At 56.2% G+C, this 22,056-nt stretch overlaps 5 protein-coding genes across 5 annotated transcripts; 1 reads left to right on the forward strand and 4 right to left on the reverse strand.

Moving 5' to 3' along the window:
- The first annotated feature begins 173 nt into the window (after positions 1-173).
- Positions 174-3,042, forward strand: BJ171DRAFT_510550 (uncharacterized protein). The gene is made up of 8 exons (XM_053111503.1): positions 174-241; positions 464-638; positions 824-925; positions 1,059-1,163; positions 1,359-1,493; positions 1,641-1,852; positions 1,951-2,038; positions 2,153-3,042. Exons 2-8 carry the CDS (start codon positions 465-467, stop codon positions 2,765-2,767), a joined length of 1,431 nt encoding a protein of 476 aa, XP_052965468.1. The 5' UTR covers positions 174-241; position 464; the 3' UTR covers positions 2,768-3,042.
- An 8-nt stretch (positions 3,043-3,050) lies between these two features.
- BJ171DRAFT_510554 (cytochrome P450) lies at positions 3,051-6,320 on the reverse strand. The gene is made up of 9 exons (XM_053111504.1): positions 5,934-6,320; positions 5,659-5,847; positions 5,316-5,525; positions 4,834-5,131; positions 4,560-4,618; positions 4,344-4,481; positions 4,108-4,219; positions 3,765-3,938; positions 3,051-3,619 (listed from the first exon to the last, which is right to left on the reverse strand). The coding sequence occupies exons 1-9, from the start codon at positions 6,125-6,127 to the stop codon at positions 3,491-3,493; spliced, it is 1,503 nt and encodes a 500-aa protein (XP_052965469.1). The 5' UTR covers positions 6,128-6,320; the 3' UTR covers positions 3,051-3,490.
- Positions 6,321-6,834: 514 nt separating this feature from the next.
- Positions 6,835-9,634, reverse strand: BJ171DRAFT_150946 (uncharacterized protein). The gene is made up of 2 exons (XM_053105789.1): positions 9,320-9,634; positions 6,835-9,211 (listed from the first exon to the last, which is right to left on the reverse strand). Exons 1-2 carry the CDS (start codon positions 9,593-9,595, stop codon positions 6,842-6,844), a joined length of 2,646 nt encoding a protein of 881 aa, XP_052965470.1. The 5' UTR covers positions 9,596-9,634; the 3' UTR covers positions 6,835-6,841.
- Positions 9,635-12,169: 2,535 nt separating this feature from the next.
- BJ171DRAFT_425493 (uncharacterized protein) lies at positions 12,170-13,210 on the reverse strand (the record flags this gene model as incomplete). Its single annotated transcript, XM_053107723.1, has 2 exons — positions 12,170-12,648; positions 12,991-13,210. 2 exons carry the CDS (start codon positions 13,208-13,210, stop codon positions 12,170-12,172), a joined length of 699 nt encoding a protein of 232 aa, XP_052965471.1.
- A 1,839-nt stretch (positions 13,211-15,049) lies between these two features.
- Positions 15,050-18,240, reverse strand: BJ171DRAFT_150962 (P-loop containing nucleoside triphosphate hydrolase protein). Its single transcript, XM_053105790.1, has 7 exons — positions 17,809-18,240; positions 17,562-17,675; positions 16,918-17,454; positions 16,332-16,674; positions 16,062-16,150; positions 15,926-15,955; positions 15,050-15,822 (listed from the first exon to the last, which is right to left on the reverse strand). The coding sequence occupies exons 1-7, from the start codon at positions 18,076-18,078 to the stop codon at positions 15,322-15,324; spliced, it is 1,884 nt and encodes a 627-aa protein (XP_052965472.1). The 5' UTR covers positions 18,079-18,240; the 3' UTR covers positions 15,050-15,321.
- Positions 18,241-22,056: the final 3,816 nt, after the last annotated feature.

The following is a 22,056-nucleotide window of genomic DNA, read 5'->3' on the forward strand; positions in this document are numbered from 1 at the left end:
GCGGGATTTCATGGGCAGGGCAGGGCTGGGGTTGCCCGGGCGGGTTGCCGGGCTGGGGTTGCCGGGGTGGGGTTGCCGGGGTGGCGCGTCGTGTTATCCAGCGGGCACGTGGACAGACACATGACCTTCACTGCCCCCAAGACCCTTCCTCTCCTGGCTGTCTCCACCGCGCGGGCCCCGGTCGACTTCGACGCTTCGACGCCCCTGAAGCCAACCGAAAGCCCCGTCCTTTGCCCTCAAGGTTCGAGCCGCTTGCTTTGTCGCTTCGATACCGTCAAGGGTGCTGGCGGGTCGTTTCGTCTGTCGTTGCTGCTTGCCTCTTGAGCGCCACTGCGGTCAGGGGAAGGGGACTTTGTTTCGCCTTGCGAGAAAGCATTCCCCCCCCCAGCATCACCGGGCAGCTGCCGGACTGACCTTGCCCAATGGCCGTATCCCCTGACTCGCCAATCGACGGTAAATGCAGCATGACACCTCCCCTGGTTGCCCTCTATGCCCTTGGCTCGGCTGGTGATGTTCTCCCGATGATCGCTCTGGGTCGTGCCCTACAAATCCGGCGTGGCTACCGAGTCCGAGTGATCGCAACCGAGAAATGGCGACAGCGCATCTCCGAGGAAGGGCTCGAGTATTTTGATCACCAGGTCTGTGTCATCCCAGTCTCTGCGCCGAGCGACGGCTCTCATCTGTCTGTATATGTCACTGAAGTAGCCGATAGCGCTTCGTCGCTGCTGTTATTGTTAACGCCTGTACAACAGTCGAAGGTGCTGTGAGCGGCCACCTGAAGGCTCTGCATGTCGTCTGAACCGGTCTCTCTTTCACGTCCAAGGGCGAGCCAATCATGTGTACGAGCGACGGATACGACCCCAACGAAGTTGAGTCACTCGTTGCCAACAGAGGAACCGTGGACGGCTTCAGGGCCCTCATGAGGGTGAGTATCGGTCATGGCAGCAAGCCAGGCGGATGTCGCTCGACGGCTTGCTGCTGTCGCTCGCCGTGCTTCGTTTTGCGCTGGACAGTCGCACCGGCTCAGTCGAATCCATTTCTCTTGACACCTGCATCAGGCATCCGTCCCCATCCTCGAGTTCCTGTACAAAACGGCTGACCGACATCTCGACGGAGTCAGCCTCGCCATTCTGATTCACGTCAGCATTCTGCTGCAGGACGATGTAAAGTATCAGACTCGGCTGCTGTTGGTTCTCCCGTTCATAGTATCGATGCCGCTGCTTGTCTTGTTGACGAAGGTGTGGGCAGCGAGCTGGTGCTTGCTGTGCTTGTTGTGCTTGCTGTGCTTGCTGTGCTTGGATCAGTTGCTGCCTGTATTCACTATCTATGGATCTATTCCTGTGAATGCGGTTCCTCAGTGCCAGAAGCGATCCATACCCTTCATTTCGTGCCATTTCCAGCCAGGCCGAGCCACCCAGGATTATCCTCCGCCGTTTCTGGGCCAATGCTACGATCCCGTTGATCTGCAAGCGACCGCAACCAATATGATCAGCGTATGGCAATAACTGCATTTGGATGCCGAGCAGTGACATCCTGGCTGGGGCCGCGCTCGTAGAAACCTGGTATGGGCTTGTACTGAGGATTGAGCGGAGGGTATTTCGGTCTAACGCTTCTGCCGTATATGCAACTTGGTCGTCCAGTGGGGGATGAGCGGTCTCCAGGCACTCTCCATTTTCTCGCGAATGCGCCAGGAACGCCGTGTTGCCATCGGCCTGCGTCGGTCGCTGCTGCCTCCATCGATGACGGTATACTATGACCTCGCCGTAGCCATCTTTGAGCATCGCAGGACCGAGGCAGCGATGCCGTATCTGTGTACTTTTAGCACCGCTCTCCTACCGATTCCGTCGGATGTGTAAGTTCGGCCAGCCAGTCGTAGCTACCATGGAACTGGCTGATAATCCTTCGAGGGCGGTTGAGCTTTTCCTGACTTGCCATATCGCTCGTTCACAGCCAGATGCACGATTGCTTTGTCCAAACTGGCCCGCTGTTGCTGGATCATGAACAATGCGCCAAACCCTTTTCTCCACCAAAGGATCTGGTGAGCTGCGTTTTGCTTTTGCATTTGGATGGATGCATCAAGGGGAGGCGGCGCCCCTGATGCGGTGGTCGACCGCCGCACTTTCTGACTCGGGTAGTCTTGAATCTCATCCAGGAGTCGTTCCTTGCTACCGGCACCATCGTTTATTTCGGATACGGCTCACTCCAGAAGATCGGCCCATCCTCAACCAAGGAAATCGATCATATGTCCGCCTGGCTCGACACCATCCAAGAACTCGAGTTTCTGGGTGTCAAGGTCAAAGCCATCTTTTCGTTTTCCTGGGGGCACGACGACGTCACGCTGGACTCGGCGAGCACCAAGTACGTCGCGCTGCGCCATCGTCTCGACGAACTGATCAAGGAGAAGCGGGTGTATCGGCTGCTGGGGTCCTTCCCACACACCTTCTTGTTTCCTCGATGCCACGTCGCCGTCCACCACGGCGGCGCCGGGACCTTCCAGGCTGCAGCCAAGTACGCCTTGCCTTCGGTTATCGTGCCTCATTTCATGGACCAGCCATTTATGGCCTCGGTTGCAAAGCACCACGGCATCGCCACAGTCATTGACCTGGATGAATTTTCGACGCACCGCTTGGTGGAGGGCCTGAAGGATATCCTTGTTGATCGCCCCGATTTCTACGAGGAGAATTGCGATTGGATTGCAAGTGAGATGGCGCGAGAGGATCCCATGAGCAGCGCCGTTGAGTTGGTGGAGAAAGTTCTTGCCAAATAGCAGCTTCATCAGTCGATCGACGGAGCAAAAGCTGAGCGCAAATGACTGGACGGCGCACTTTGGCTGTGCTTCGATCGAGCATGCCGCAAGAGATTCTGGGTAGTTGCAGGGAAGAGAAAGGAGTAATGGCGACAAGTGCCGCCGAGGGGCTCAAGTAGTCCTGGAACCAATTTATCGCTGTATTAGGGTGTTGTCTGCAATCTTCTATGACTTTTGGATTTAGTACCAGCGAATGCAAACGCTTCGGCTGTAATACAAATAATGGCTATGAAGAACTGTTGGTGGTTACGTTATCGATGCAGCAATATGATGTGTTCAGCAAATAGGACTCGAACAAGATATTGGGGATGCTGTAACTCGGATGTGGACAGCCAGGTGGCAGTTGATTGCAATATCAAGTGGGAGTCGTACTTGCAGCAGATCAAGTTCCAACGACGTGCTGACATCATGTCTATATTCAGAGAGAATCTGGATACGACAATGCTGTATCAGCTACCAGCAACCAAGCCGTAAATACCCGTTTCCGCGGGTATATCTGGCTGTCGAGAAAATGGATGGAAAAGCGCCGGCGCAACCGAAAGAAGGCGACCGATAGTGCTGTTCCTCTGGTCTGCTCGGCTTGAAGAAAACATGCTGAAAGTCCAATGTGGATGAGCAAAGGTAGGTTTTGATACGGACGCAAGGTTCTCGCGAGGACAATGAGTATTTTCGCTCGCACAACCCCTATTTGCGTTCCTCGAATAGGACATCAACGCCGTCCTTGTAGCCTTGGGTGATGGAGAAGACAACCCGCAGCTGACTGGGATCCAGAATCTTGAAGGTATATCTTTGCAGAATACGAATCACAAATATCTGAGGAGCAATGGATGTGTTAGGAATTATATGGTGTCCTGGGCTGAGCTCCCAGCCCTTGATATAATCCAAGCAGTGTCAGGCAATAGGCTGCTCAATGGTATGGAAAGCCGACCAAAGCCGACCGGCAGGCCACAGCGTTCACCTTTGTTTCGATGTTGGCCATCTTCTGTCCAATGCAGTTCATTGGTCCGTCACCAAAGGGGATGAAACTTCCTGGATAGGGTGGGCTGAGCCATCTCTCTGGGATATATTCCTCTGGATCGGTCCAGTACTTGGGGTTACGATGGAGGTGGGATATCACCAAGTCGACGTCGGTCTGTGTCAGCAAGAGTCCAATCGGGGCGATGTGTTAAGAATATGAGATAATGGCACGCTATGGCACGCTATGGCACGCTATGGCTGCTGGCTGCTGGCTGCTGGCTGAGGTGTCAGGGATTTGGGCGCAGAGTCTGAAGAGCCCACCGAAATTCCGTTGCGCTACGCACCCCACGCTTGACGGGATAGCCGAGGATCTGAGTGTCCCTGATGGCACGTCGGGACATGAGAGGAGCCGGTGGATACATGCGAAGGGTCTCTTTGACCACCATGTCAATGTACCTGTGTGATCGGAGGGTGATCAGAAAGGCCACATTCATGTCCAGGCTCTAGCGGTGCAAGTGCAAGTGCAAGTGCAAGTGCAAGTGCAAGTGCAAGTGCAAGTGCAAGTAAACCAGCCGCTTACTTGAACTGCGAGAGTTGGTCGTGAGTTGGGACTCCATCATGGCCCAGGAGGTCGTCAACCTCTTGTCGGGCTTTCTGACACACGTGCGGGTGCTTCAGAAGCTCGATGAGAACAAATGTGATGAGATTGGCTGTGGTACTGGATGTGGATGGATGTTAGATCATGCCACAAGATGCGCTCGCAGTCCACACCCATCGACGTGGGCCTGATACTTGCTCATGTCCAGCCAAGAAGAAGCCTACAATCTCGTCCATGATCTCTTCCTCGGTGAATTTCTGGGAAGAAAGTGAGCGGCAAAAGTTGAGTCTCTCTCAACTCTATCAAAAACACACTGGTCCGACTCGACCAACGCAGGACATTTGCAGCTCCGCCCCCCCCCCGAAACTCGTCACTAAATGGGAAGCCCTGAGTGGATGTATTGCACATAAACCCAGAGGTCTCTCGCGGACCCAAGCTATGGACTGGGTTTGGAACCCCACGAGCAACTTACTGCCTCTCCAGACGTATCGACAAAGAGCAGGCGGTCCATGAGGTCCTCGTGCATCCTGGGTGTGGGGGAGCTTCGACGCTCTTCAAGTGCCTGGCGAGTGAAATCCTTAACGGGCTGCGAATCTTTGATGCCAGCCTGGAGTCCAGCGCCAATAATGTCCCAGAGCCATTCGGCCACATCGAAGCGGTCGCTGATGACTTGAGTCAGGTGCTTGTAAGGGAGAAAGGCTTCCTCGAGTTCAGAGGGGTGATCGAGACGAGCGGTCATTCCGAGATCCTTCGAAAAGGCGATGCCACCGCTGTCGGCGGTGGCATCGAGCGAGCGACACCGAGTCAACGACACCGAGCCGGTTAATGAATGGTGCGTGTGTGCGTCATGCAACGTGCTTGCTGAGAGTTGCTATCGACGAAGCATTGTGATGGCGTCGGGTTTCCAGCTTCGTCCACAGCCAACAACAAATGATTCCAGCAGACGGTGCTTACATGACGTCGAGGACAACGGCGTTTGTAACGAGATGGGCATTGACCTTGGCGCGGGCTCCAAGCTTCGCGATCATCAGTTCCACATATTGGTTGGTGGCATCTGCAGCCGCTCGCAGCTGGACGGGACCAAAGCTGGGCTGTAGGAATTTGCGGTGTCGTTTCCATATATCGCCCGATGGAAGCGTGAACAGAGCGTAATATGCAATTCCTCTGATGGATACGCCGACAGTCGATGAGATCAGCATGTCGAGAGGGAGCTGTGGGCTTTGCAGATCTTGGATGCAACTCTGTCGGGGGAGGCATAGCAAAGAGAAGAAGGGTGGGGGGGGGCAGAACTGCTTACTTGCTGCAGTTCTGGAAGTCGTTGGAACGAGCAAAGTCCGAGTTGTCGTCGCCTTTGAGGACTCGCTTGACCTCGTCCGCATCGGAAAGCAGAACATCAATGTGGTTCAGGATCTGCACCTGACTGATGGGCCCATATTTTCGCTGGATCCCATGAAAATAGAGGTGGACATCTCGTCTGGCAATGTGCCTATGGGGCGGCGGATCTGGGTCAGGATCTGGGTCAGCAGAGAGTGGCTCTGTTCGAGCCGGTTTCTGGAAGGGCATTGAACTCACTTGCTCAGAGCCAAGAACTCGCCGATGAGAGGCCAGCTCTTGGGTCCTGGGATTCGCTTGCGGTCGTTGAACGAAGCAGTCGCAATGCAAACGCCGGCAGCAACGATGGTCGCAGCAAGGAGTTGGGCGCTGTGCTGCCTCACGAATGCAGCGCTGCCCTCAACAACGGGCTTGACGCCTATATAATCGAGCATGAGAAAGGGGAGCAGCGGGAATACGGTTGGATCGGCGTGAATGTGGTGCTTGGGTTTTGCGGACAGACCACGGACAGAATGGGGACAATCGGCTCGACCGGCTGGCGGGGAGTCTGAATGTCCGGAGCCCCAGACTGTGATCCAGGCGCCGCCCCGTGAAAACGGCGGGCTGATTGGCAAGGCCTGGTTCAAGAGGGCGGTTTGATGGAGATGACATCGACTTGATGAAGCGATGAACCAGTTCGCTGTGTTACAGCGTTCTCAAAACGAAATGAGACTTCCACATCGAGTGCATTGACCACACTCCAATATCGAGTGTATTCAAGACCGCGCTCCCGAATCAGTCAACCAATACAATTGCCAACGAGCACAAAAGTGCAATCCCACGACCTGCCTCTATCGGGGATCGCAAATCACTCAGGGACACACGACGTCGTTTCGTTTGGGATACGCTATATTCAGGTTTCGGTATTGAGAAAATAGCCATCCATCTGTTCGTTAGGACGGTGGTCATTTCTCGTTGCACACGACATAGAATTGAGGCAAGTTTCTACATAGATATAGACGGACTGTAGGGCGACAGGGGGAACCTTAAGGCCTCGAAGGGCCTGTGAGTGAGTCGGAGGGCGGAGTGCAGAGGAGGAATCGAGTCTCACCCTCCCATGCAGCCCCTGCTCAACCTTTGGGCTCTAGGAATATAGATGGAGAGCGCATTTAAGGAGCAGCGGCGGTGATGGCGATCTTGGAGACAGTGACACCGGTCAAGGCAGTTCCGGGGTCCGAAACAAACTCGAGGATGATCTCGGCAACCGAGTCGTCAATGACCCAGGTCTGGCTGACGACACGGGGAGTGCCGTTGAGGTTGCCATCGGCCTTGAGCAGCTGGGCGACCTGGCCGCTCTTGTTCTTGGCGTAGACGTAGAAAAAGTCATAGGTGGCCTCGGCATCGACGGTGGCATTGATCGAGAGCTGGTACTTGCCGGCGGGGAGCTGGGTGAAGATGGTGAAGGAGGTGTCGACGTTGTCGGCATAGAGACCGGTCTTGGGATCGACGGCGATCTTGAGGGCGCCGTCCTTGAGGATCCAGCCCTGGCTAGCAGGGGAGGTGGGGTTGTAGATGCCGGCAAAGCTGGGGATCTGCTGGAAGTCGTAGTTGAAGGGAGCAGAGGAGAGCTTGGCCGAGGGGACGATGCGGAAGAGGCGGTTGGTCTTGAGGACAGCGTCGCCGCGGGAGTTGGTGCCGGAAATGGTGGCGGCAAAGGTACCAAGAGTGCCGGGAATCTGGTAGGTGGAGTTGAGGGTGAAGTTGGACTTGCTGGTGGGGGCCTTTCCGGCGAGCGAGCCGACGACGGTGCCGTTGACGGTCAGCTTGAGGTTCTGCAGACCCTGTCGGACACCCGAGATGGACAGGGTGGAGCCGACAGCGATATCACGGGTGAAGGGCTCAGCGAGGAAGTAGAGGCTGCTCTGGCCAGTCTGATGGCCAAGGTCCTTCAGGGTGGAGGCAATAAAGTCAAACTGGCTGAGGGCCTTCTTGCCCGAGAACAGATCGTCCCAGGTGGGGCGGAGGGTGTACTCGGAGAAGACACCGTCGTCCTCGATGAGGGCGCCGCTGTTGATACCGTTGCGGACGGTCTGTCTCCATCCGACACGCATATCGGCCTTGCCGAGACCGCCGTTCTGAGCATTGAAGGTGGTGTAAGGCAGAGGGCTGAAGATGCGGGTGCCGTTGAAGGCATCGTGGTTCACGGTGCCAAAGTACTGAACCAGGTACGAGGCGTGCTCGACGACGTTGGCACCGCCTGCGCCGGTCTGGCCGTCCTGGCCAAAGATGTAGGCAGTTTGGCTGTCCTGCATGTTGGCGGAGAACATATCACACGACGAGAAGCACACGGCGTCGTTGAAGATGGCAACGGGCTTCAGGTAAACGTTGCCATACTGGTTGACGCTGTTGAAGTCACCAAAGTAGCCGACATCTCCATACTTGGCCTTCTTGGTGAGACCAGCATCGTAGGCAGTGACCCACTGGGGGCCAGCGACGAGGGGAGCAACGGGGCTGTGGAACATGGCGGTGTTGGTGTCGGAGATCAGAGCACGGGCGCCGTTCTGGACAAAGTCGGGCTTGAAGAGCTGGGGAATGGAGTTGGCCATGGTGATGATACCGCCACCGTTGGAGCGGATGTCAAAGACGACGGCATCGGTATCAGCGAGCTCGTTGACGAGGAGACCGCGGATCAGAGCAATGATGGCGGGAACAGAGGTGCTGGGTTGGAAATCAGCCAGGAAGATGACACCGAGGTTGGCACCGTTCTCCTTGTAGATGGTCCACTTGAGTTTGGTGTCAGGAGTGCTCTGGTAAACGGGAGCGACGTTGCCGGCGGGGAAGACCTCCTTGAACTCGGCCAGGATGGGGTTGATAAAGTCGGTGTTGGGTTCCAGATGGGGAATCTTGGGGGTGACGACCTCAGCCTCGCCCAAGAAGTCGTTGACGGTGGCCTGGGGGTTCAGGATGGGGGCCAGGCAAGCCAGGGACAGGCGCGAAAAGTACGGGACCTTGATGGTGATGAGCTGGCCCGAGGGCTTCTTGAAGACAAAGGTGCGGTTGTCCTCCTCCTCGGTGGGCAGCGGGTAGAAGATCGAGGCACGGTAGACCAGGATGTTGGCAAAGTTGCGCATGCCGCCCATGTCGTTGGCGCCCTGGGTCTTGTCCTGGTACTGCTCGAAGAAGGTGGGGCCGAACTCGACGCTGTCGATGGAGACGAGCTCGTCGCCGGGGGTGATCTGCTTGATCTGGTTCATCAGGTCGGCACCAAAGAACGAAGTGGGGTCAACGGCCGGGCCGTACGAAGCCAGGCCAGAGACCACCACGACGGGGTTCCAGTAGTCGTCGTTCTGGAGAAAGTCGAAGGACCAGGGCAGGATGGAGCGGACACAGCCGTAGGGGGCAGGGATGTAGTAGTTGGTGTGCTGGTCGCGGGCGGCCAGGAAGAGGGCAGCAAGATCCTCGTGGAACTTGACATCGCTGGTGTAGGACTTGTAGTTCTTGGTGATCTGGTCCTTGACGGGGATGGCGTCAAAGCCGTACTGCCAGAGCAGGGGGTGTCGTCAGTATTAGTCCAGCCATCGATCCTGGCACGCAGAGCTGTGGGAGCCAAAGGAGGCAGCGTGGGAAGGGGAAGACGAGGAACCTACGTGTTGGATCTTGGAGTCGCGGTTGGCCCAGATGTCAAAGAGCTTGTCGACCTCAGCAGCAACCTGGCCACGACCAGTCTCTCCGAGAGGCAGGACCGAGGTCAGGACGGTGTTGCGGATGTTCTTGAGGGGACCGACAATGTAGTTGCCCTGGATGGCGACCTTCTTGGCGCTGATCAGGCTGTTGAGGCCCTGGGTGAAGTTGAGGGAGTCCTGGGCCAGGACAGCAGGCGCGCCGAGCAGGGCAGCGGCAGCCAGAACCGACTTGAAGAGCATCTTGGCCGTGGAGGAGGAGGGGTGGTGGTGATGAGGATGGTGCGGTGCGGCAGGACGGCGGGGAGCGGGGCGAGATTTATAGCGTTTGCAAGCCGTTGCGGGTGCAGAACCGTCCACGGCCTTGCACGACATGTCTGTGCAATGGCCCACGACGACAATAGAGTTTCTGGTACGCGTGACTGTGTGCCTTGCTCGGGCAAACAAGAGGTGCGACAGGCTGGGGGGCACCCGTCGGACGACAAAGAGGGCGGCTCCGCACAGTGAGCCAGCCTTGCTGGTACAGTGTAACCTGGCAAGACACAACGAATAGGGCTGCTTGTGAGCATCAATGAAGCAGCTTGGGTGGTGGTGCATGACTTGCAGTGCCAATGAGTGGCCGTCCGCATTGTGAATAGATAAGGCGGACATCTCGGTGATCAACGACCAACTCGATGGCTGGCATCTGGGTGACGGGGGCTGGCATATGGTCGTGGTGTGCGGGCAACCCCTCGTCGCACAGGGCTGTCGTCGAAAGAGGAGTGTCCTGCTGCTCCCACGGACCTCGTTGAGCGCGAGCCCATTTGCAAGCAGTGTCTGTACCCCCATGGTCCCAGGCGCGTATGTATATACAACATGTCCAGCTGTACACGCTGTCAAGGTCCCTCATGGTGCCACACACTGCACCACCCGGAGCAGGTGATCACATGGACATGACTGTGCCACGAAAGCGGCTCCCCAGGTCTTGTTGGTCATGGGGGATCGCGGTTTTCCCGCTGGTGGGCTGGTTGGTTGGGTGGGCCACATGGCTCGCGCACGGCCAGCCGCCTCCAACCTTACGCGGTGGGTCAAGACCGGTGGGGCGGCGCACCGTCTGGCTCTGGGTTCAACCCAAACCCACCAGCCCACTTGTGAGATGCTTTCTGGGTCTGAATCGAGGACGCCACTGTGCAGTATCACTCCCTGCCCAAAATGCGCTGGTTTTGAGGAGAATTTTTCTTCCCCAAGGGCAGAACCAGCCATGGTCGCTATTTTCTCGCGCAGATGGCTCCCCGCAAGCGAAAGACACCAGCCAGGCGACCAAGTGGATCCAGAGCACCCACAAGATCCTTGGTCTGCAGCAATGGATGAGCACCACACCAAGTCCCAAGATCCCTGGGTTGGATCCCTTCCTGCAATACATCTGCCATGTGTTCGATGGAGACATGCTGGACAAACAGCTGTACTTCAGCCTGACCCGGCGACGGCGGTTCAAGCGACTCGATCTCCACAGCAAGCGACAGCGCACCGTCCACGAGATGTGCAAGCGAGTCATCGACCAGGCACCACCGGAGACCGAAGTGGTGATTGCCTTTGGGAATGCATCCTGGAAACAGGGGAAGGGATATGCATCCAGTCCCAGGAGACTCAGGTTTGCCAAGTACTTTGAGCAGTTCCACCACCACCAGAGAGGCCCACCAGACCGATCCGTCTCCAAGATCCGTGTGTGCTCGGTGAACGAGTTCAACACGTCCCAGGTGTGCTCACATTGTCGGGAAGCCAAGCAACTCGAGAAGGTCGAGTATCTTGATATCGAGAAACCACACTTTGTCCGGAGCTGTGCAAGCTGCCATACGCTGTGGGATCGAGACATCAATGCAGCCAGGAACATGATCTCGGTATGCCAGTCGATCATCGCCACAGGAGATCGACCGGGTGTATTCAAGACTGTGCTCCCGAAACCAACCAAAACCACTCGATTGTCAACGAAGACAGGAGTGCAATGCCATGGCCTACCCGCTGGGCCTACAAGTCAGTTAGCGGGCTTCAGAAGCCATAAAGTGACTGTCCCGTTTCTTTCTGGATAGACTGTAAGTATATTGAGTATTTCGACAGTGGATGCCAGGTCGCCCATATTCTGGGCAGTCCACTTCGGGGTTGCCATCCCTCTTGGTCGATGGGAGGTGTTTGACTCCCTTGCAAAGTGTGTGTGTGTGTGTGACGGCGAGAGGCTTCTCGCCTTCCCTCGGGGGTCTCTCGCCAGAGACTGCTCTTCTCGCCGACCGAGGTGGCTCCGAGAGCGCGTTTTTTCGTTCTCGCTCAGTTTTTTAACAAGAAATTTTTTCATAGTGTATGCCCAAGCGCCAAACGCCCATGGCAACTGAAGGGCAGGCATCACCAGGATATCATGGAGTGATCCACGGATATCGAGACAATATCGGCGAGGCCATCAACGATTTTCATTCGGTTTGAACCAGAGGCAGTCCTGACCAGTTGAGCCCCCACAGGATCAAGAAGCTCGACCTCAACATGCTCGTGGAGCGGTTGCTGGATGCAGGTGGGTTGGCGAGAGGGGCCGTCAGACTCTGCTGGTGATGTGGTGACGGACACCGCGAGTATCAATCGATCAGCATCAGGATTTATGGGACAGCACCGATTTGTATATTGGATGTATTGGATCTATTCAGTGTCAAATACAACACCACCCTACTTCCCATCATTGGAACGACACTGCAAGTGCACAATTTGGTATTCCTGTGTCTGGGATGGGTGTTGGCGGCGCGGTTTGCTTGGCTACGATATGGTTGTTCGGGAGTGGGACTCGGAGGAAATCGGGGGTCACGGCCACTTGCCGAGGCTCTTGAGTCTGATGATGGCATTCCAGTCATCCTGGTCGGCGGACTTGCGGTACCAAATAATGGCCGTGTCAAAATTACTGGGGACGCCACGGCCGTAGAGGTAGCAGAGGCCGAGCCGCTCTTGTCCGTTCCGATTACCCTGTTCGGCCGATTTGCAGAACAACTCGGCTGCCTTGGTGAGGTCCTCGGTGACTTCGTGTCCCCAGTAGTAGCACTCACCGACCATCCACTGTCCATATGAGTTGCCTTGGTCGGCCGACTTGCTGAACCACTCGAATGCCCTTTCTTTGTCCTTCGATACTCCCTCGCCGTGAAGGTAGCACTCTCCGATCCAAAACTGGCTGTCACTGTGGCCGTCCTTGGCAAGCTGTTCAAAGATGCCAGCTGCCTTGGTCTGGTTCTTCGTGGTTCCGAATCCATAGTACAGGCATGCGGCCATGAGATGCTTACACAGCCAGTCTCGGTTCAATCCTAGCTGGCACAGCTCGAAGAACTTGCGGGGTGCCAGTGAGTCCGACTTGATGTCGTTCTCCAACGATGCCAGGCACTCGCCTTCTCCAAGCTTGAACTCATCTGATTCGTTCTCTCGGATGATCCTGACACCTTTCTGCATGTCCTGGACAGTGCCTCGGCCGAGATAGTGCATCCATCCGACCATGTGGGTGGCGATGGGTTTGAGAACTGAGTTGGTAGAGTGGGAGCTGACTTCCTGCCAGCGATTGAGGGCATCAGCGTCACTCTGTTCAATACCATGACCGATGAACGAGAGCCATCCACGGAGAAACTCGATATGGAGTCGACCATCGTCGCTGCCTTGGTTTGAGGCCTTGGAATACCACTCGATGGCTGTGTCGAAGTCTTGATCGACACCTTCGCCTGCCTCATAGCATCCACCGAGGGCAATTTGGGCTTGGGCCATACCACGATCTGCAAGACTGCGGTACAGCTCGACAGCTTTGGTATGGTCTCGGTCGACCCCGAGTCCGTTGTGATAGCACTCGGCCAGGTGGAACTGTGCCATGATATGATCGGCTTCGGCGGCCTTCTCCAGCTGGCAGAAGATTTCCTTCTGGATAGGCTCCCATTCGGACGTTCTCACAAACCGCCCGCCAGAGAGATAGACTTGAAGGATCCTTGCCAGGAAGAATGATGCGGCAGCGTTTCCCTGGTCGGCTTGATCTTCAAGCCAGGATCGGCCAGTTTTGACTGGATCCTCGCAGTGCATCGAGAGGGCAATCTGGTCGCTTGGCGCGAGGCCGATCCGCAACTGTCCGTCTGGATCGCACAGTCCTGCATTCTGGCACCAGCTGTGGAAGCGAGCCAGCTTGAAGCTCAGGAGGTATTGGGCTCGTTTGCACACTCGGAGAAGGGTCTTGATTGTGTTCAAATCAAGGGCGAGCTGGAAGCTGTCGTTGCAGCATATGATAGTGAAGATATCTGGGATGTGCTCGTCGATGGCCGGTCGAACCGTGTCAGTTGAGGGATGGACACTGGCAGCCATGATGCACGATTTGTGGATTGAGTGGATTGTGATGATTTTCAGACGATGGTGAGATGAGACGAAATGGGACGAGATGGGTGGAATGGAACGGGAGTGGCACAGTCATCAAACCAGGAACATGGTTGGATCCATGGTTCGAGTGCCAGTCAATCGCTGCTTGCCATCCACATTCCCACACATCCAGCACCCATTCATTACTGCCAGCGTTGGATATCAGTTGGTTTGGCAGCAACTCACCCACCGAGACTTACAGCGCCGTCATCCATCCAACAACTGCCACTCAATCTCATCATCGGGACCCACAGATCCGATGCGAGGACTGAGATGGAATTGGCAATCGAGACACAGGCACGGATGAGGTGTAGAGATTGTCTGATGTATTCAACCCGACTCAACTGATCTGGATAGTGGTGAATGAGTGAGTGACTGTCGACGATGTCATTGTCTTGATGGACGAACCACAACACATGGATGATGCACACAGCCGAACCCAGTCCAACTGCAGAAGGGGCTGATCCAAGGATCGGTCCTGAGCCCTCTGCTCTTCAGCGCCTTCATTGACGACCTCCCGAAACTCCTGAGGAGAGAGGGAGGAACGACCCTGACGACCACCCGCGGCATCAACATCCAGATCAACTCGCTGTGGTTTGCCGACGACGGCGCACTGATCTGCAGGCCCAGGCAAGCACAGAGATTGCTCGGCATCTGCGAACAGCACAGTATCGACAACAGATACAAGTTCTCGCCGCCCAAATGCGAGGTGATCTTCTCCGAGGGCAATCCTGAACGAGCAACCGGCCTCCGACTCTACGGCCAGCCGCTGCCCATGGCAAAGGAGTTCAAGTACCTCGGAGCCACCTTCGACGTCAACGGCCTCCAGATGGACCGACAGATCCAGCGAATGACGGCGACAGCCCAAGTAGTGGCCCAACGGATCGCAAAGCAAGGGTACACCCTCGGCAACATGACCGCCAGATCGCTGGTGCGGGTCTACAAGACCTTTGTCCGACCGACGATGGAGTATGCCCTGTCCCTCGATCTGCTCGAAGCCAAACAAGCCAAGACACTCAACCGAACCCAGATGCACTGTCTCACAGCGCTGTTCAAAGTGGTCCGAAACACATCGTGGGGAGACATCAGGGGAGGAGGCGTATAGCCGCCTTCCAGAACGACACTTTGCCGAGTATCAGTGATGTTGAGGGCAGGCGCACGCAAATAAAAGTGCGCTATTGAAACAGAAACAGAAAAAAGGATGTTTCCACCGCACACAGTGTCCAACCGCAACGCCTCGATTCATGGGTTGCGATGCCGAATCCACAGCATGCTCAGGGAGATCGCCATCTCTGTTGTGCCATGCGGTATTTCAAAGCGACTGTCGAATGCAACGACGATGTATTGACACCACAAGCCTCGGATTGCTGTTGCTGGTTCGAGGTCGTGCACGCCGGAATGCATAGTCTTTTCCTCCACAGCGGACGAGGTAACGGGCATGAGCAGGGACAAGAATTACAAGAGCAGGGACGTGATACATGGGTAGTCAAGCGGCCAGCTTGATGATTGGCATCATGAGGCAGCGAGAACGAGAGGGGGCTTGTCGCGGCGTCAATGGAATCGGGCTCAACTGGGTCATATTACGACGACCGAAACAATCCAAAGGGCCGCCATCCGCCCTTGGAGCTCTTTGATCCCTCGAGGTCGCTGGCGCTGAGCTGTTCCTTGGCCAGTTCCACAAAGACGTGGCCGAGGGTCGCCTGCGAGAACGAGTAGTCCACGATGCCATATTCAGCCTTGGATCGCTCCAGGATCTGGAAGCCGGTCGAGAGCAAAATGCAAGTATCCTCGACATAGTTGGCGGACGATTGCTTCTCGCCGGCTCCGGCCTCGGCGGGGCGCGACAGAATCGAAAGCGAAAACTCGACGCTGGAGCCGATCATCTTGGAGACAGTGCACTGGATTGGCAAACCGGGGATGCTCTGGATTTGTGTCGGCAGCCAGTCCACGAGCGCCTGGGAGCGGCTGGAGGATGAGAGCTTGACAGCGATCTTGTAGCCAGATCCATACACGTTCTTGAGTCTCTGGGACGTGCCCAGGCAGCGAAGTTGGCCGTTGATGAGGATGGCGATACGGTCGGACTGGAGTCAGGGAGGGAAAGGACGAGTGAGTGAGTGAGTGAGTGAGTGAATTCCAAGCTCGACAGTAGAGCTGCGAAAGGACAAGCAGGAAAAGCAGTCTTACCAAAGCGTCGACTTCCTCCATCGAGTGGGACTAGTATGATGGATGAAGCGTGGTAGTACAATTAACACTTGCATCGAGAGCGACAGTATTCCGTCATCTTCTGCAGCGGCCCCGCACAACGAGGTTGGAGGCTTACTGTAAGTATGATCGAGGAGCGCTCCTTGAGCTTTTCGATTCCTTGCCAGATCTTCTGGCGAATCGAGATGTCGACACCTGTCGTGGGCTCTGTGGATAGATTGAAGGTCCATAGCCGTGGATGAGCGATGCGGGACGGTTGGAACCCAGAAATGCAAACTAGCACGCTGATATCTTGTCGACCACGACTGGGCTCCTTGTCTCAGCTCCATCGAATAACCTCTCCTCCACCCACCACCCACAGCCCAGCTCAGGCTGTGTGCGAGCCTACCATCCAAAAAGACCAGCTTGGGGTCTCCGATCATCGAGATGGCAATCGACACCTTTCTTTTGTTTCCGCCGGAAAGCGTCTTGGTGAACTGATTCTGGCCGTCATCCAGGCCCATGTCGCTGATGACCTGGTCGACAGCTGCCTTGAGCTCCGAGCTTGGGATGCCGCGAAGCTCGCCGTATGCCGAGATATGCTCCCGCGGCGTGAGCTTGTCCCAAAGCACGTTGAACTGCGGACAGAGTCCGATCATGCGGCGTGCCGATGGATCAAAATGCGGACAGACAGAGTATCCGCCGATAAAGGCCTCGCCGCTGTTGGCAAAGTCGTTTCCGGTCAGAATGTTCTGGGCGAGAAAGGAGAAGGTGATGGGAATTCAGGTGTATCGATAGGCACAGCGAGAAGAGGGTCAGCAGTGGCGACATGGCGAAAGTGAAATCTCAGGTTTGATGATGAAGTGCCGGCGGGATCGTCGATACAGACTACCACAGCTGCCAAATCTAGCGATGCTGGCGAGACAAGGTCACACTAGTCTCAACATCGCGCCTATTTCAGTCGCCCACCCCACTTGCATCCAAGAGTCACTCACGATGGCAGTGGTCTTGCCGGCGCCGTTGGGACCAAGGAAGCCAAAGTACTCGTTCTTCTTGACACCCATCACCAAGTTGTTCAAGACATTGAGGGTGCGGTCGCCCGAAATTTTGAAGGACTTGTTGATGCCGCGGGCCGCCATGATATACTCCGAGTCCTCAAGAGTTCCTGCGAAATCAGGAGACATGAGCTTGGTCGTTTCGCGGAGCACCTCGGCATCCGTGACCCGGGCCGCTCCAGCAGCGCTTCCGGCTGGAACAACGATCGCTGTCGAGGGCAAATCTTCGGGGTGGATAGCGGAGCTCTCGTGATGAGTCGAAGGCGTCTTGCGAGACCTGATTTGCGAGACAACCTCGCTCAGGGCCACCAGGAATCGCTTGCCCGTGGCTTTGCGATGATGCAGCACAGCAATCAGGAACGTGTAGAGGAGAATTTGGGCGATGAAGATCAGGATCATCGGGAAAACTCTGCGGTTGATGTTGAATGTATCGGCCAGAGTGTAAGGGGCTCCGTTGATGGGTCCGTGAGCATAGTCCTGAGGGACAAGAGTTGCCAAGTGTGAATTCGATGTGAGTCTGGCATACGAGAGAAATTTGCTTGACACCTGCGGGACCGGCGCCCAAGCATATCGCAGGCACTTACAACGAGGGCACGGTAGGCTCCAAAGGTTGGAAGAATAATGCCAAAAATGAAATCAAACACGGCCGGGACGTTGTTGTCGAAAGCAAAGCCGATAATTAAATAGGGCACAAACACCTATAGTGAGGGTCGAGGTGAGGGCCGTGCATATCGCAGCAATGTGCAATGGGTCGATTGACCGCAGGATCAGATATACTGTGCACCATGTCCTTTGCGCGATGCATTCAACGTGATCATGTGCGGTACATACAACGAGGGAAACGGCGACTCCAAGAATAGGGCCGACCGACTTGGAACTCTTGAAAGCAAACGAGAGGATGTAGGACAGCAGCACCGTTACGGGTCCAAAGAACAGGACGAGAAGGATCAAGGGAAGCGGGTTTGAGGCTCGGATAAAGTTGATCGGGATCGAGAAGAGGAGGATGAAGGATGCAATGGCGGATACACCAAAGGCAAGGCAGTCGACCATGAAGAGCGACAGGTAGTAGACGCTGGGCATGACGCCAGAGGTAAAGAGCATTTGTTCCTATGGCGATAATCCCGGCAGGGGCAAGCAGCCTGTGTCAGTCAGCGGTGGTGAGAGCCGTCCCGTGTTCATCTGGCTTGGCGGATCTGGGATTCGGAGAGCCACGGGCTGAGCAAGGACACAGCCGAGATCTGGACCACATATTGCCCGTTTAGCTGTCCAGATACTCACATGCTTTTCCTCGCGCTCCTTGACCATGTTCGAGGCGTGGAACGAGAGCAGAAGGGCGACGGCTATGGACAGAACACAGATGGATTTGGTAAGTAGTAGTCGACCAAAGAGGCACAAAGTATCCGAGCCAGTTGACATCGAGACAGTGCGATGACAGTCGAAACGCACAGGGCCTCCTGTGCATCAATAGGACCAAGGGAACGCCACGCCCGATCTAAAAGCGGCAGCACCCACCATTGACAACGAAAGCAGGGATAACCTCAGCACCAATGTCGATTGTGTCAGGACTCCTGTTGGACCACGGGCAGAATCGACGCCGTTGTCAGATGATGGCCTTTGCGCATATCAGCTAAGGAGCATACGGAAGACACAGAAACAGTGCGAACTACGACATTCGACCATGCCGCAACGAAGAAGATCGAAACGGGACAAAAGGCGCACGCTCTGACAATACATACGCATACAGCCCGGCGCTTGGAATGGAGAAAAAGATGTCACGACTGCTGCCCTTGGGCGGCGAGAATGCTGACTGGGCGACGACGAATGTGCTCTGAGCAAGGATGGGGAAGGTGAAGCTGTCCTGTGATCCTTCGCTGATGACCACCGAGGTAAAGTCCAGACGGCCGTCGGCTGCGGTGGCATTTTGCAGCGTGGTGTTGAAGGCCCATCCGCCGATATAATGGGGCTGCGGAGGGATTCGGTATGTTGAGATGACGGATTGCTCTGAAGAGAGAACAGGGAGGTTATTGGGGTTGATCGGGGCATGCGAATGGGTCGCCTGTGGAATCCGACTGAAGGCAGTCATATGCTAAGCGCTGCCTTGACAGAGACTTGCCAAAGTCTGAGAGCGATGTGAACTGCTCGAGGTTGATGGGGACGTGGGGCAGCTGAGCGGAGAGCAGGGTATTGTAGCCGGAAGCCAGTGCGGAGGCCAGGGGCTGGGCAGCACCCTGGAGGATGAGGCCGAAGGTCAGGTTGGTGACGCTGGAGGAGTTGAGCTGGAAGGCATTTGAACGACCCAAGTCGGCTGCAAGGACGGGGAGGCCAAAGCTAGGCGGCGCAAGCGAAAAGCATGAGTCAGCAGGATACGGAACGATGCCAGCATTGGAGGGCCAAGGGGCCTTGCGCTGAACGAAGGATGATCGACAGATGGATTCACGGAAGTGTCGGGCAAGGGTGGGAGTGGAGATGATGGTAGGCAGAGAGACGGGCGTGCATACTTAAGGATGGACGAGTCCAGGGACGCCATGATGTTGGTCGAGGCGCCAGCAATGATGCTGGCCATGCCGATCATCACAATGGGATAGACGCATCCTGTACAGTACCGTAAAGGCAGAGCATTATTACGCGGATACCGGAAGAGCCAAGGCTGATGTAGGGGCTGTGGCGGTGCACAGAGTAGAGCACATGGACGGTGTTCTCTCGATGATGACACAGGGTATTGCCGAGGTCGGCTCCGACATGGCAGGGCGACGGACAGGGAGCACGGGAGACCGACAGGATTACGCGGAGAACTGCAGCAGAGTTGGAGTGATGCCGGCGAGCGAGCCACAGTCCCGGGAACCAGCACAGCTGCGAACCAGCAACGCACCCATCACGATGAGTACCGAGTCTCGGCGGAAAATGAGGATCCGCAGCATGAGCAAAACCCAGAGCTGCTGCGGGAAAGATAATTCTAGGGCTGCCGGCATGTTGGCGAATTGGAGCAGAACTTGGATCGATTAGCGAATGCGACAGGCCGATGCAGAGAAGGAGCAGAGACGGCCTAGATGCCAGGTGAGTGTTGGATGGGAGAAGCCCTCAGGGCCGGGTGGAGAGACGGTTTATTATGCGAGAACGAGCCGAGACGACACCGGTGGGCGAGGCCGGGACGAAGCCGGGACGAGTAGACAGGCAGGCAAACGTGGGAGCAACGAGCGAGAACAGGGGTGGAGTTGCGCCATGTCCCCTGACCGATCGGGGGCGCGGTACAGTGTCTGGCAACTCGGGGCTGTATCCGAGGTTTTCTTCATCTTGTCTGACAACAGGAGTGGCAGGGAAGTGGCAGTACGTGGCAGGACATACTCTCATGGATCCGTGAGGGGGCACGCCAAGAAACCGCGCTGCAGGCTCCAGGATTGGTGCGATCGACATTGCACAATTCGCATCCCAGACCACCCAGCCCATGGAGAAGCTTCATCGTGGACTTGGTCAATGCTGGGAATACTGAATGTGTGGCTTCCTTTTTTTTTTTTTTTGCTCCTATAGTCAACTTATTCAAGAAGGCAAGTTATCAGGTTCAACAGGCTGATACCCCGGCACGCTGAGTGCACAGGCAAGCCTCACTACTGCCACAGTGCGAGCAGCGGGTACATGAGCAGGCAGCAATCCAAGTGCGAGAGGGGTGCGATTGCGAACAGGAGTGCGATCGAAACTGAGCAGGTCCAGCAGCTTGTCCACTGGTCCCACTCCGGCTATACCACTTTCCACCCATTCGCCGACGATGGAGTGCTCATCTGCCGCCCATCGTCGACATCAACGGCTTCAGGATGGACCGCCAGATCCAGAACCTCACCCACAAGGCTAGAGGTGCCGCCGACAAGCTGGTGAAGCACGGAATGAGTCTGGGCCGATACTCGGCCAAGACAGTGACGAGGGTGTTCAAGACCTTCGTTCGGCCCATGCTCGAGTATGGACTGACCCTCGAAGTGCTCACGAAGCAGCAAGCCGTGATACTCAGACGAGCACAGATGCACTGTCTGACCCGACTCTTCAGAGTGGTGCGGAACACGTCCTACGGAGCGATGCACCTCGGATGCGGACTCATCACCCTGCCCAACCGCCTCAAACAGCTGGCCCTCCAGAACCGAGCCGTCTGGGAAGACCGTCTGGACCACAACGACAAGATGGTCTCGATGGTGTTGAGATATTCCCGCATCCAGCCCAGCCTGATGGATGCATCCCTCGGCTCCCAGTTCTACCTCGACGAGTACTGGCGACAGCTGATCGTGCTGAAAGAGCAGTGCCAGCCGGACTACCCGATGAAGGAGCTGTTCAGGAATGGCTACTACCAGCTCCCAGGGCCACCAGTCAAGCTGCAGATCCACATCGATGACGCGCAAGGCTTCGACAGGTCAAAGGAACTGACCTCGGCCCGCACCGTGACGACGACCATGTCGGGACTGTGGGCCGAGCGAGGGCCCAAGAGAGATCGATACTATCACAACATGATGGTAAGATGGACCCTCGGTGCCTTCCCCGGACACCCGTATGGCCACTATCGGCTGTGTGTCTCCTGCACGAAGAGCCGAGGAGAGTTCGTCGCGATGTGCCGGACCCACACCCAGAGCTGCGTCGGAAGAGGCGGCTCGTGGCAACGGATAGTGGACGAGCTCAAGCTGCGGCACCCCGAGTGGCAAGAAAGCGGCCACGAAAAGGTCGGTCCGATCGATAAGCTCCTGGACCTGACGAACGTAGTGGGTTACTACGAGCTGGATGGCATGAGAAGGTTCAACTGGCAAGACCCAGATGTCCACCTCTTGTGGAGAACACTCCGAAGGGTGTTCAAGACGCTGATCATCGCCAAGGCGGGGTGGAAACCCCCCAGGCGATAGGCGGCATGGTCGAAGCAGAGCGAGAGACGAGGGCATATAGCCCTCATCGAACGCAGACTGCTCGTCATGTTGATCACTGTCTCCCTTTCCTCCAACATGTACTGCTAGGGCCGACCAGGCCTCGCAAGCTTTCAACTGAAATATAAACAGAAAAAAATACACGCGTCTGTGTCTTGGCCGTGAGGTTCCCAAGGATCGGGATTAGGCC

This window comes from Polychytrium aggregatum, assembly GCF_025602895.1.
Source record: "Polychytrium aggregatum strain JEL109 chromosome Unknown BJ171scaffold_25, whole genome shotgun sequence".
Taxonomy (NCBI): domain Eukaryota; kingdom Fungi; phylum Chytridiomycota; class Chytridiomycetes; order Polychytriales; genus Polychytrium; species Polychytrium aggregatum.